We start from the raw sequence: 13,144 nt of genomic DNA on the forward strand, positions 1-13,144 counted from the left end.
ATGTAAACATCCCTTGTAATAGAAAAAAATCATGACAGGTACTCTTAAATATGAGATCTGGGGTCAAAAAGACATTTTTACACTAAAATGCAAGAGGATCCGATTGCGGATGGGTCCGGTAAGCAGCAGAGGGCACAGGAGAGCGGCGGGAGGGGGGGCCTCTCCCGTCGCCGATAAAGGTGATCTTGCAGCGAATCCGCCATAGAGACCACCATTATCTGAAACCGGATCGCTGGCTGAAGAGGAGGATACCAGAGGTTATGGCAGCTAGCTCTTCAAACAGCCCATGTATATCGGTGTGCGGCGGTCCGGAAGTGGTTGAAGTGCTCTCGTTTCATCAGATTTGGTGACCCGTCAGAATTTGTAACGGAAGTGACGTTCCGTCGGCGCCATCTTGCTACACCCCGCACTCCTCCACAGTAAGTATACAGCAAGCCGACATCTTGTTGCACCCACCAGAGTTTTTCATTTCAGTTATTTTTTTACAGTAAATGGAGCTTATATAGTAAAACGCAGTATTTAGAAATCTGACGGACTGTTTAGATTTTAAATTTTAACCACTTAAGACCCGGACCAATATGCAGGTAAAGGACCTGTCCAGGTTTTGCGATTCGGCACTGCGTCGCTTTAACAGACAATTGCGCGGTCGTGCGACGTGGCTCCCAAACAAAATTGGTGTCCTTTTTTTCCCACAAATAGAGCTTCCTTTTGGTGGTATTTGATCACCTCTGCAGTTTTTATTTTTTACGCTATAAACAAAAATAGGAGGGACAATATTGAAAGAAATTCAATATTTTTTACTTTTTGCTATAATAAATATCCCCCAAAAAGATATAAAAACTTTATTTTTCCTCAGTTTAGGCCGATACGTATTCTTCTACATATTTTTGGTAAAAAAAAAAATCGCAATAAGCGTTTATCGATTGGTTTATGCAAAATGTATAGCGTTTACAAAATAGGGGATAGTTTTATTGCATTTTTATAATTTTTTTTTTTTTTTTACTACTAATGGCGGCGATCAGCGATTTTTTTTTCGGGACTGCGACATTATGGCGGACACATCGGACAATTTTGACACATTTTTGGGACCATTGTCATTTTCATAGCAAAAAGTGCTATAAAAATGCACTGATTACTGTGAAAATGAAATTGCAGTTTAGGAGTTAACCACTAGGGGGCGCTGTAGGGGTTAAGTGTGACATCATATGTGTTTCTAAGTGTAGGGGGGCGGGGCTGGACGTGTGACGTCACTGATCGTCTTTCCCTATATCAGGGAACAGATGATCAGTGACACTGCCACTGCGAAGAACGGGGAAGGTGTGTTTACACACACCTCTCCTCGTTCTTCAGCTCCGGTGACCGATCGCGGGACACCAGCGGCGATCGGGACCGGGTTGCGAGCGCACCGCCGGCGGCGTGCTCGCGACCCCACGGCTGGGCTCTTAAAGAGGACATACAGGTACGTGCCTGTGCCCTGCCATGCCATTCTGCTGACGTATATCGGCGTGAAGGGGTCCTTAAGTGGTTAAAAAGCAGCGGCGAGCCTGCTGATCTCACAGATTTGCTAATCTGACAGAACACCTCTGATTTTATAATTCAACATGTAAACAGTCTGATTTCGAAATCCTGTGTTTCACCATATAAGGCTGGATTCACACTTATGCATTTTTGGTGCTTTTTGCAGATTTGCACTACAGAACGCGTTCCATAGGAAACCATGGTAAATGGACTGTAGTGCAAATCTGCAAAATGCACAAAAAATGCAATAGGTGTGAATCCAGCCCAAGCTCCGTTTACTGTTAAAAATAAGTGTAAGCGCTTGCCGCATTCTTACTGTATCCTTACTGTGGAGAAGTGCGGGGTGTACCAAGATGGCGGCGACGGAACATCGGTTAAAGCGGGGGTTCACCCTATCGACAGGAAAAAAAAAAAAAAATTTTCTTTTACCTTTAAATCAGGCACTGTAGCGCGAGCTACAGTATGCCTGTCCCGAATTTTTTCCCCCCATACTCACCTTGTAGTCGTCCATCGAAGATACCGGGGAATGGGCGTGCCTCTGGAGACGGAGGATGATTGACGGCCGGCTCTGGCGCGTCACGCTTCTCCGGAAATAGCCGAAATAGGCTTGGTCTTCACGACGCGTGCGCATAGCCTGTGCGCACGCGCCGTGAAGAGCCGAGACCTACTCCGGCTGTCTTCGGGGAGAGTGACGTGCCAGGGCCGGCCGTCAATCATCCTCCCTCTCCATAGGCACGCCCATTCCCCGCGGGAGCCGAAATCTACGATGGACGACTACGAGGTGAGTACGGGGTTAAAAAAATCGGGACAGGCATACTGTAGCTCGCGCTACAATGCCTGTCTCGATGGTAACATCATGTGGGTCAGGGTGAACTACCGCTTTAACAAATATGACGGGTCGCCTAATCTGACAAAACACCCTATTTGTCCCAATGTGGAGATTTCTCTTTACTTCCTGTCCTATAGCCAAAACAGGAAGTGAAAAGGAAATTCATTGGGGGCCCCCAGGTCACCAGCACTAGTGTCCCTATTGGAAGTTACTTTTCTGGGGGCAACCGACAATTTCGGATTGTACTTTATCTTTCAATGATAATGGGACAAATAGAGAGAAGGTGACTCTCCCTAACGCTGCAATAAAAACTGGCAGGTGTTCTAATCCCAAATATCAGTGTGGCTGAGGCTCCATCGTCACTACCTTCAGGGAAAGCTGGAAGTAGACAGAAAAAAAAAAAAGAGATAAAAGGAAAGCAAAAAAAAAATGAATACTAAAAAAAACTAAGGAAAGCAAAAAAAAAAAAAAAAAAAACACAAAATGAAAACACTTTTTTACTGTTATTATTGTTTATATATATATATATTTATTTAACAATAATAATAAATGTAAAAAAATAATTTTAAATAAATGAAAGGAAAAAAACAAACAATTCATGAAAAATCTTATGCAGCCTTGAGCTCATTTTAACCCTTTGATGGCCACTAATGTCTCCAATGTCATTGGCTACCTAGGAGAGAGGCGGAGACAAGTAACATGTAAAATGTGCAGATATGTAGGGTCTGTGCCCCCCCACTGATAGGAGCTGCATGATAGGTGTAGAAATGGGGGGTCTGTGCCCCCCACTGACAGGAGATGAAGGTGAGAAAAGTCTACACAAAGTGTCACTTCCTCTTCCCCTCCATCCATCCTATGATCTGAGAAAGGGGGATCTAGGAAGAAATGGAGCTCCCCCTCCCCCAGCACACATGGATCATCCTATACACACCAAACACACAACTTTTACCCCAACAAAGCTCTTACCTGCTTCTACCATGTGAGTGGGCGGGGCTGCCGACTCTCACCTCTCATTGGCTCACCTCTACAGCTCCCCAAAGGCATTGTGGGACTTGTAGTGCTTACAAAGCAGAAATCTCTAACTGGCTACAAGTCCAGACAGCTCAATGCCGAGTCCCAGCTCTGATTGGATGTTTGTCACCGAATGGATTGCAGGGCATGCTGGGATAGCTTGGCTTTGCAGGGAGGAGATCCTGAGACTACAACTCCCATCAGCCCCGGAGGCTAGGGGGAGGGGCCCCTGGTCTGTGCACCAGCCAATGAGCATAGAGGAGAGTGGGGGATGGGGGTGACATGTAGAGATCTGCGCAGGATTACATTGGAGATAGAAAGAGAACCTGTCATCATTATTACATGAAATGTCCTCATTGCTAACAATAGAAATCATTCGGCTGATGTTGGTGATGATCATCTTATTTCCTCTCTATGGTGATTACACAGGGATGGGTTTGGGTGATTTCTCCATCTATTTCTATTACAGATCTTATTTATTAGAACAAGAGACGATCAGACAGATGTGACAGCTCAGGATTGTTTGGTAGGCAGTGAAGTCGAACCTTTCACATTTGTTTACGTTTCCCATGATGCTCCACTACACATGCAGAAGCATCATGGGAAATGTAGTTCCAAAACTTCTGGGGTGCCAAGGTTCTCTATCACTGCTATAGAGAAACACAGGAAAGTGATTGCAGAAAAAGCCAGAGTAGTCCATTGTCTGCCCATTTTTACTTTTATTTGTTTATTTTTTGTTTTGTTTTTATTTATTTCTTGTTTTGTTTTTATTTATTTTTTGTTTTCCTTTTTTTTTTTTTTTCGTTAACTTTATTGTCTAGAAGAGTATAGATCTGTGTTTGTCCCAAGCATGTTTGAAGCCATTTGTTGTTAACTGCCTCACTACCTCTGCTGGAAGTTTATTCCAATCATCAACTACCCTTTCAGTAAAATAATATTTCCTAAGATTAGTTTTGAACTTTCCTCCATTTAGTTTGAGGTCCTGTCCTCGTGTTCTTGATTTCGGTTTCATATTGAAAAAACTGCCCTCCAGAATCTTATTCACCTCCTTTAACCACTTCCATACCGCCCGCCGTCATTATACGTCAGTACTTTGACCTTGAATACCATTGTTATGGCCGCAGATAGCAGCCATAACCCTGGTATTTTTTAACCACTAGCCCGCCGTCATATGACAGCGGGATGATGAGCCTCTCATTCTGGGCGGACATCATATGACGTCACACCTTCCCGAGTCACTAGGGGGCGTGCACACGCCGCCACGTCACTGGGAACCCGATGCGTGTGCCCGGCGGCCACAATGTCTGCCGGGCACCCGTGATTGCCCAGTAACTGAGCAGGACCGTGTAGTTGTGTGTGTAAACACAGAGATCCACGTCCTGTCAGGGAGAGGAGACCGATGCTGTGTCCCTTGTACATAGGGACACCGATCGGTCACCTCCCCCAGTCAGTCACCTCTCCCACAGTAAGAATCACTCCCTAGGGAACACATTAACCTCTTGATCGCCCCCTAGTGTTAACCCCTTCCCTGACAGTCACATTTATACAGCAATCAATGCATTTTTATAGCACTAATCGCTTTATAAATGTGAATGGTCCCAAAAATGTGTCAAAAGTGTCCAATGTGCCCGCCGCAATATCGCAGTTACGATAAAAATCGCAGATCGCTGCCATTACTAGTAAAAAATAAATAAAAATGCTATAAATCTATCTCCTATTTTTTAGCCGCAATAACTTTTGCGCAAACCAATCAATATACGCATATTGCGTTTTTTGTTATTTTTACCAAAAATATGTAGAAGAATACGCATCGGCCTAACCTGAGGAAAAAAATAATTGTCTATTTATTATAGCAAATCTATAGCAAATTATTATCTTTTGTTTATAGCGCAATAAATAAAAAATGCAGAGGTGATCAAATACCACCAATATAAAGCTCTATTTGTGGAGGAAAAAATTATAAATATTTAATTTGGATACAGTGTTGCATGACCACGCAATTGTCATTCACAGTGTGACAACGCTGAAAGCTGAAAAATGGCAAGGCCGGAAGGGGGTGAAAGTGCCTGGTATTGAGGTGGTTAATACAGCAGGCGGCCCGCTTTCAGATAAAAGTGGTCTCTCTAGCAGATTCGCGGGATCATCGGTGGCGGAAGAGATGCCCACTCCCCTCCCGCTTCTCCCCGCCGCTTACCGGAGCTGTCAGTAGTGGGCGGGGACAATCCAATCCTTTCACTTTTGAGGCATCCATAACATTGGATGACGGAAGCGACGTCAAACGTCACTTCTGCCCAATGGTCTTAAAGGGAAAACATTTTTTTGTTAACTACTTCCATACCAGGCACTTACGCACCTTCCCGCCCAAGCCAATTTTTAGCTTTCAGCGCTGTCGCATTTTGGATGGCAATTGCGCGGTCATGCTACACGGTACCCAAATAAAATTGGCGTCCTTTTTCCCCCACAAATAGAGCTTTCTTTTGGTGGTATTTGATCACCTCTGCAATTTTTTTTGTGCAACAACTAAAAAAAGACTGACATTTTTTTAAAAAATTACGTTTTTCTTTTTTTCTGTAAATTGTTTTTGTAAATAAGTAAGTTTTCTCTTTCAATTACGGGCACTGATGGGCACCGATGAGATGGCACTGATGGACATCGATGAGGTAGTACTGATGGGCACCGATGAGGTGGCACTGATGGGCACTGATTGGCGGCGCTGGTATGCGGCACTGATGGGCACTCATAGGCGGCACTGATGAGCACTCATGGGCGGCACTGGGCAGTGTCACTGATGGACACTGTGGGGTGGCACTGATGGATCCATGTTGCCAGTCAGTGCCTATTCGTGGGCACTGATTTGCATCTTTTTTTACAGATTTTTTTTTGCCCCTTTTTACCGAGATCGGAGATGCAGGGTGTCAGACTGACACCCTGCACTGATCGCCACGCTGCGCGCCCCCACGAGCGCGCGCGGGCAGATTATATTGGTCAGCAGCTGCATTCGCTGATCATGAAAAGTTTTCCGGCATGTCAGACAATCGTCTTCTTTCAAGCAGGGACGGTCACATGTTGATTGATATCAACCAAGTTTTGATCAGTGTATGGTCTGCTTTAGTGTTGGGTAATTAAGTGTTCATTGGGGGGGGCAGCTTTTGTTTAGGGGGTACTTTTTACTTAGCGTTTGTTACCCCGACATTTTATATTCCCGATATGTGGCTGCTGTACCATGTACTTGTATAAGAAACTATCCTATTCTATTTGTATTGCTTCCTTTGTGTGAAATCCCTGGTGTTCCTGCCAGTCCTTCTGCTTTCCTGCTAAACACTGACTACACTAAGCAGGAGAACACAGCATGGTCAGTTCTCTAGCTATGCTGGGAATTCAGTATGCTCTCCTCCATTGATCAGACTTGTCCTGACACCCCACACCCCCCACAGCAATTCACTGGGAAGCTCAGTGTCCTGCTGTTTCTCCTCCCCCCAGCTCTTATGCAGCTGGGAACAGAGGGAATGGGATCACTTATTTAAAAGGGAAAAAATATATTTATAATGTGTATTTTTTTTTATATCTATAACAAAAATGTTTTGCCTTGTATATCGATATTAAAATGAATGGGTTGTTTTACAAGGTGATCGTTTACAAGCACTTAAAGGGGTTGTAAAGGTTCATGTTTTTCACCTTAATGTATCCTATGCATTAAGGTGAAAAAACATCCGACAATTACCGTCCCCCCCAGCCCCCAGTTTTACTTTCCTGAGCCCTGGAAAGTCTCATGTTGCGAACGCGCTCTTCCATTCCCCGGGCTTCTCAGCTCTTCATTGGATAGATTGATAGCAGCGCAGCCACTGGCTCGCGCTGCTGTCAATCAAATCCAACGACCCGGGGGCGGGGCAGAGTCCTGTACTTGGCGGCTATGGATGCCGTGTGTATGACACGGGAGAGAGATTCCCAGAGGGTGTTATCTGATGCGGGGAGGAGCCGAGAGAGCCGCTGGGGAACCCCAGAAAACGGCGTTCGGGGTGACTCTGTGCAAAACGAGCTGCACAGCGGAGGTATGACATGTTCGGATCCCCCTAAATCTCCTGCTGCTCCACACCAGATACTTCCAGAATATATACACAAGAACTGGAAGGGACTGCTCATGATGTCTTTCTGGTTCACTTGTTGGTTTCCCAGTGCATCCTGGGATATCTCATACCTGCAATGCCTACTAAACAAAGTGAAGCTAAAGATGAATAAAGGTATCTCACAAGTTGCAGGTGCTGGTAGCTATCTTTGTCATAGACTTCTATGGAGGCTTTGAAGCACCAATAAAGCAACGTGGGGTATCATTTTTTTAAGCAAATGCAACATGGACACAGCACTGTAAGCTCACCATTTTATTTAGCGACAGGGGCTTTTATTGGCATTCAGAGCACTTCAAAAAAACTGCCCAATGCCACATTTTGAAGCAAGTGTAAACAAGCCCTAAATGTTTTCTTTTAAAGCGGAACTAAACCTGTTGAATTACCAGTTTCAAAAAACAATAATGATAACGGTCACATGTGCTCGCAACCAAACTGTCAAATGGCTGGTGTCATAACTGATCACATGGGCAGCACCATGGCCGTTGCAGATTAAATAGAGGCTAAGATGACAGCTTCCATGGCTGAAAAGAATAGAAGGGTTTAATTCCACTTTAGGAGTCGGACTACCTTTGTCAGGTCAAGAACTGAATTGTTCTAGAGCAGGGATATGCAATTAGTGGACCTCCTGCTGATGCAGAACTACAAGTCCCATGAGGCATTGCAGGACTCTGACAGCCACAAGCATGACACCCAGAGGCAGAGGCATGATGGGACTTGTAGTTTTTCAACAGCTGGAGGACCGCTAATTGCATATCCTTGTTCTAGAGGTCCCAGCAATTCATGCAAGGAGGAGCGGACGCAGACATTCTTCATGGGTCAACTATGGCATGCCAGTAGCAGCAGATGCCATTTTTAGATTCAGCCTCTGCTGGTGCCCATATAAGTGGCAGTAGTTATCCGTATCTTACTTTAAACTGGTAAATCTGTAAGAACAGCTGAATGAACAAAGTACTCCCCAATCTTTTGTTCATACATGGTTAGCAAGGTGATCACATTCATGGTTTGTTTTGACTCCATTGCAGAATAGGTGTGACGACATTACAACGTATTTGTCAGTGGAGGAGTGAAGAATAAGAAGTTATTGGGAAGATCTCTAGATGCTGAAAACTCTCATCCAACTTACTCCTGGGTGTAGCAGATCCCTTGCCCCCCACTGTGCGCTGTGGTTTTAGTAAAATTAAAGGCTTGGCTTTATTCTCTATTTTTTTATAACAAACATGTTATATGTACCGTATTTATCGGCGGATATCGCGCACTATTTTGCACTGAAAATCAGGGCAAAATCGTGGGTGTGCGATATACGCCGATACCCGCTTTCCCGCGCCGAGTTTCAATACTGCGCCGGGCGCAGTACACTCATGTATAGTCGGCAATGCTCGGCTACTCTCGCGCTCACGTCCTGGACGTACAGGACATGAGCGCGAGAGTAGCCGAGCATTGCCGACTATACGCGATTGTACTGCGCTCGGTATATGCCGGCGCAGTATTCAAATTTGGCGCGGGAAAGCGAGGATCGAGCGGGGAGGACGCCGCAGAAGGACGCCGGACCCGACGAAGAGGACACCCGAAGCCACAGACGGACCCGACGAGGCCGCCGATGGATGCCGCGCAAGACACCAAAACTGTAAGTACAAAAATCTTTTTTTACAGGAATGTTGGGTCCACTTTAGGGGGTGCGCGCTATAGGCCGGAGCGCGCAATACCCCGATAAATACGGTACCTGCTCTGTGCAGTGGTTTTACACAGAGCAGCCCACATCCTTCTCTTCTCCTGGCCCTTCCCTCCTGCCGAGTTCCAGTTACACACAGAGCTGCAGCTTGGCCCCATCCCAGCTCTCTCCTCATTGGCTCACTGGCTGTGATTGACAGCAGTGGGAGCCAATGAGAAGGGATAGTACCTGGAGAGCCGAAGCTGTCATGCACATCGCTGGATTGATCAGGTAAGAGTGATGGCATAGAATGCATGAAGGTAAAAAACATTCTGCCTTTAGAACCACTTAGGGGCTGGTGGTACCAGGGAATCGGGAATCTGCCACACTGAGAAGTGTGTCGAATGTTGAAGTGTTTTCAGTAGTCATAGAGCTTCCTCAAAGGGACCGTGTGAGTCAATGCCCAATACAGAAGTAGGTATGAACACTTTCCTTTTACAGAATCCCTTAACCACTTAACGACCGCCGCATGTAAATATACGTTGGCAGAATGGCACGTACAGGAAGACGGACGTCCCTTTACGTCCCTGCCTAGACGTGGGTCGGGGGTCCAATCGGGATTCCCCCCCCCAGTACATGCGGCGGTCGGTAATCGTCTGGAAGCGATTCGTTTCTAGCCACCCCCCCGCGATCGCTCCCCAGAGCTGAAGAACGGGGAGAGCCGTGTGTAAACACGGCTTCCCCGTGCTTCACTGTGGCGGCGTATCGATCGAGTCATCCCTTTTATAGGGAGACACAATCGATGACGTCAGACCTACAGCCACACCCCCCTACAGTTGTAAACACACACTAGGTGAACCCTAACTCCTACAGCGCCCCCTGTGGTTAACTCCCAAACTGCAACTGTAATTTTCACAATAAACAATGCAATTTAAATGCATTTTTTGCTGTGAAAATGACAATGGTCCCAAAAATGTGTCAAAATTGTCCGAAGTGTCCGCCATAATGTCGCAGTCATGAAAAAAAAATCGCTGATCGCCGCCATTAGTAGTAAAAAAAATAATAATAATAAAACTATCCCCTATTTTGTAAACGCTATAAATTTTGCGCAAACCAATCGATAAACGCTTATTGCGATTTTTTTTACCAAAAATAGGTAGAAGAATACGTATCGGCCTAAACTGAGGAAAAAAAAAATTATATATGTTTTTGGGGGATATTTATTATAGAAAAAAGTTAAAAATAGTGCATTTTTTTCAAAACTGTCGCTCTATTTTTGTTTATAGCGCAAAAAATAAATACCGCAGAGGTGATCAAATACCACCAAAAGAAAGCTCTATTTGTGGGGGGAAAAAGGACGCCAATTTTGTTTGGGAGCCACGTCGCACGAGCGCGCAATTGTCTGTTAAAGCGACGCAGTGCCGAATTGTAAAAACACCTTTGGTCATTTAGCAGCATATTGGTCCGGGGCTTAAGTGGTTAAAAAAACAAAAGAAAAAAAACCCACAAAAATGCAACAAATACCAGTAACAGGGTTGCCCCTTATAACAATACAGATTTCAGGATTCATGCAGTTTTTATGACTTTTTTTATTGAAGTAAAGTGAATCTGTATTAACCAACACCGAGTCCCCAATAAGAATCTAAGTTTTAAAGGGACTGTCACTTAGAGGAAAAAGGACAAACTTCTGCAGGTATGAACTGCACACACTTTCTGTAGGACTTGTAAACCTTCCCATCATGGCTGAACCTCCAAGGGTTCTGAGAGGCAAAGTTACATCACTTTGCAATAGTGCGGAAGCTAGCGCACTCCTTCCTACGTCCTGCACATACCCATTGTCTAGTGCCGCTGCTAATCATAGCGATTGGCCAATAGGAACGTCAGGCAGAAGCTTAACGATAATCTCCAACACCACCCAGAAATGTCGGGGCTTCTCCTATTAATGCACTGAGGACATTGGAAGGGCTTTTACCCAGTGTGAATCTTTTGATGCCTCACCAAGGCTTCTTTTAATGGAAAAGCTTCGTCACAGTAATTGCAGACAAATGGTTTCTCCCCGGAGTGCTGCCGCAGGTGGACAATCAGACTGGCGTACTGACAGTAACTCTTTCCGCACTCGCTGCACACGTGCCGCTTCTGTTCTGCGTGCATCCCGGAGTGCTTGACCACGCTGGATTGCCGAGTGAAGCCTTTCCCACACACAGGACAGGAGTATGGCTTTTCACCAGTGTGGACCACCTGATGGAGGACGAGGTGCTGGTGATTGAAGAACCTCCGGGTACACTGGTTACATTTATAGGGTCGCTCACCAGTATGCGTTCTCATGTGGCTGTTCAAGTGACTTTTACATTTGTAGGTCTTATCACACTCATCGCACGAAAATGGACGCTCTCCACTATGTATCTTCATGTGTTTCACAAGAGTCCACTTATTGCCAAATACTTTCCCACACACTTCGCAAGGAGAAGACGGCTCTCTTGATCTTGACTTCTGTGTCCTGGCTCTTTTATTATTAGGTTCCGATGGTAAGTAGTCTTGGTCTGTGCAGTCTGTTAGAAGAAAGAGTGACAGTTGAGGATCTCTATAGTTATTTGCATTGCATAAGGCACACCTATGCACACCTATGCGAATTGAGTGCGGCTTAAACCGCATCCAATACGCAGAACATTTCTAAATACATTGTTTTCAATGAGGCTGGTTCACATATGTGTGATGCATTCGCACTGCGCATTGCCGAAAAAAAGTGTGCGTATTTTAGGCCTTGCGGTGCGGCTCAGGTACGAATTCAGGCCCATTATCTTCTATGGGTACGCAGCTGATTCGCAGATGTGTTCATTTCTCTTCAGGATTTGTCTCATTCAGCTCAATACACTCCCCCTCCCCTCTCCCAGGTCTCCAAATTTGCAGCTAATCTGCAGCTAAAACACAATGGATCTGCTGAACACTTCTCTTATCTCTCTGCAGAGATAAGAGAACTGAAATTCGCACCGCACAAGTGTGATTCCGGCCTAAAGGTTTTAAAAGTCCATCAGAATTTAGTAGGAGTTCTAATTGGTAAAGGCCAACCTCACAGGGAATGGAGTTTTCAGGTTTATGTGGGCACTGGTGGGCTGAATCACCAGCCAACTATTTTTATCTATCAAACTTCACTGGCAATACATATTACAAGGCCTTATGCTGCGTACACACGATCGTTTTTCATGTCATGAAAAAAAAAAAAAAACGTTTTTCTCGACGCGATTCCTCTCAAGTCTGCCTTGCAAAAAAAATGCTTGAGCAAAGCGCGGTGACGTACAACACGTACGACGGCACTATCAAGGGGAAGTTCCAGTCGAATGGCGCCACCCTTTGGGCTGATATATTAAATTTCCCTTCTCATAACTTGCTGCTAAGCATGCACGTTTTTTTCCCCGCCGTTAAAGCCTACACGCGACCGTTTTTCACAATGAGAAAAACAACGATGTGAAAAAATAGAGCAGGTTCTACATTTTTAATGGCCATTTTCTCATCGAGAAAAATGCTCTGGAGCCTACACACGACTGTTTTTAACGACCAGTTTTTAGCGACATCAAAGCGGAGGTCCGCCGAAAAAATATTAAAAGGCCGGATTCACACTTGTGCGGTGCGAATTCCAGCTCTGTTATCTCTGCAGAGAGATAATAAAACTGTTCAGCAGATCATCTCCATTTTAGCTGCCAATTTGAAAACCTGGGAGGGGGGGAAGTGTATTGAGGAGAATGAGAGAAATCCTGATGAGAAATAAAACACATCTGCGAATCAGCTGCGTGCCCATAGAAGATAATGGGCCTGAATTCGCACCTGAGCCGCACCGCAATGCCTAGAAAACGCACAAGTTTTTTGGGCATTGCGCAGTGCGAATGCATCGCACATATGTGAACCAGCCTCATTAAAATGAGTGTGTAAAAGGGGCCCATGGCTGCTTTCACACATCAATACATTGATTTTAATGAGGCTGGTTCACATATGTGTGATGCATTTGCACTGCGCATTTCT

At 45.2% G+C, this 13,144-nt stretch overlaps 3 protein-coding genes across 14 annotated transcripts in view; 1 reads left to right on the plus strand and 2 right to left on the minus strand.

Moving 5' to 3' along the window:
- The window catches only part of LOC120913465 (zinc finger protein 771-like), a 36,760-nt gene extending 33,240 nt beyond the window's left edge, over positions 1-3,520 (minus strand). For 2 of the 6 annotated variants that reach the window (XM_040323412.1, XM_040323409.1), the window contains exon 1: positions 3,314-3,515. The gene's annotated coding sequence lies outside the window, so the exon portion shown is untranslated. Of the gene's footprint in view, positions 1-2,713; positions 2,726-3,313 lie in introns of all 6 variants that reach the window. The other 4 variants (XM_040323408.1, XM_040323411.1, XM_040323410.1 and 1 more) reach the window with 4 other exon arrangements.
- Positions 3,521-3,578: 58 nt separating this feature from the next.
- LOC120913464 (zinc finger protein 184-like) overlaps positions 3,579-13,144 on the plus strand; it is a 51,621-nt gene continuing 42,055 nt past the window's right edge. The window contains exon 1 of the mRNA XM_040323404.1: positions 3,579-3,775. The gene's annotated coding sequence lies outside the window, so the exon portion shown is untranslated. The remainder of the gene's footprint in view (positions 3,776-13,144) is intronic.
- LOC120913467 (zinc finger protein 135-like) overlaps positions 10,702-13,144 on the minus strand; it is a 60,674-nt gene continuing 58,231 nt past the window's right edge. For all 7 annotated transcript variants that reach the window (XM_040323417.1, XM_040323422.1, XM_040323419.1 and 4 more), the window contains one exon: positions 10,702-11,679. In XM_040323417.1, the coding sequence (XP_040179351.1) occupies positions 11,099-11,679 (581 nt within the window). In that variant the 3' untranslated portion in view covers positions 10,702-11,098. The remainder of the gene's footprint in view (positions 11,680-13,144) is intronic.

The sequence above is a fragment of the Rana temporaria genome, chromosome 9, assembly GCF_905171775.1.
Source record: "Rana temporaria chromosome 9, aRanTem1.1, whole genome shotgun sequence".
Lineage (NCBI taxonomy): Eukaryota > Metazoa > Chordata > Amphibia > Anura > Ranidae > Rana > Rana temporaria.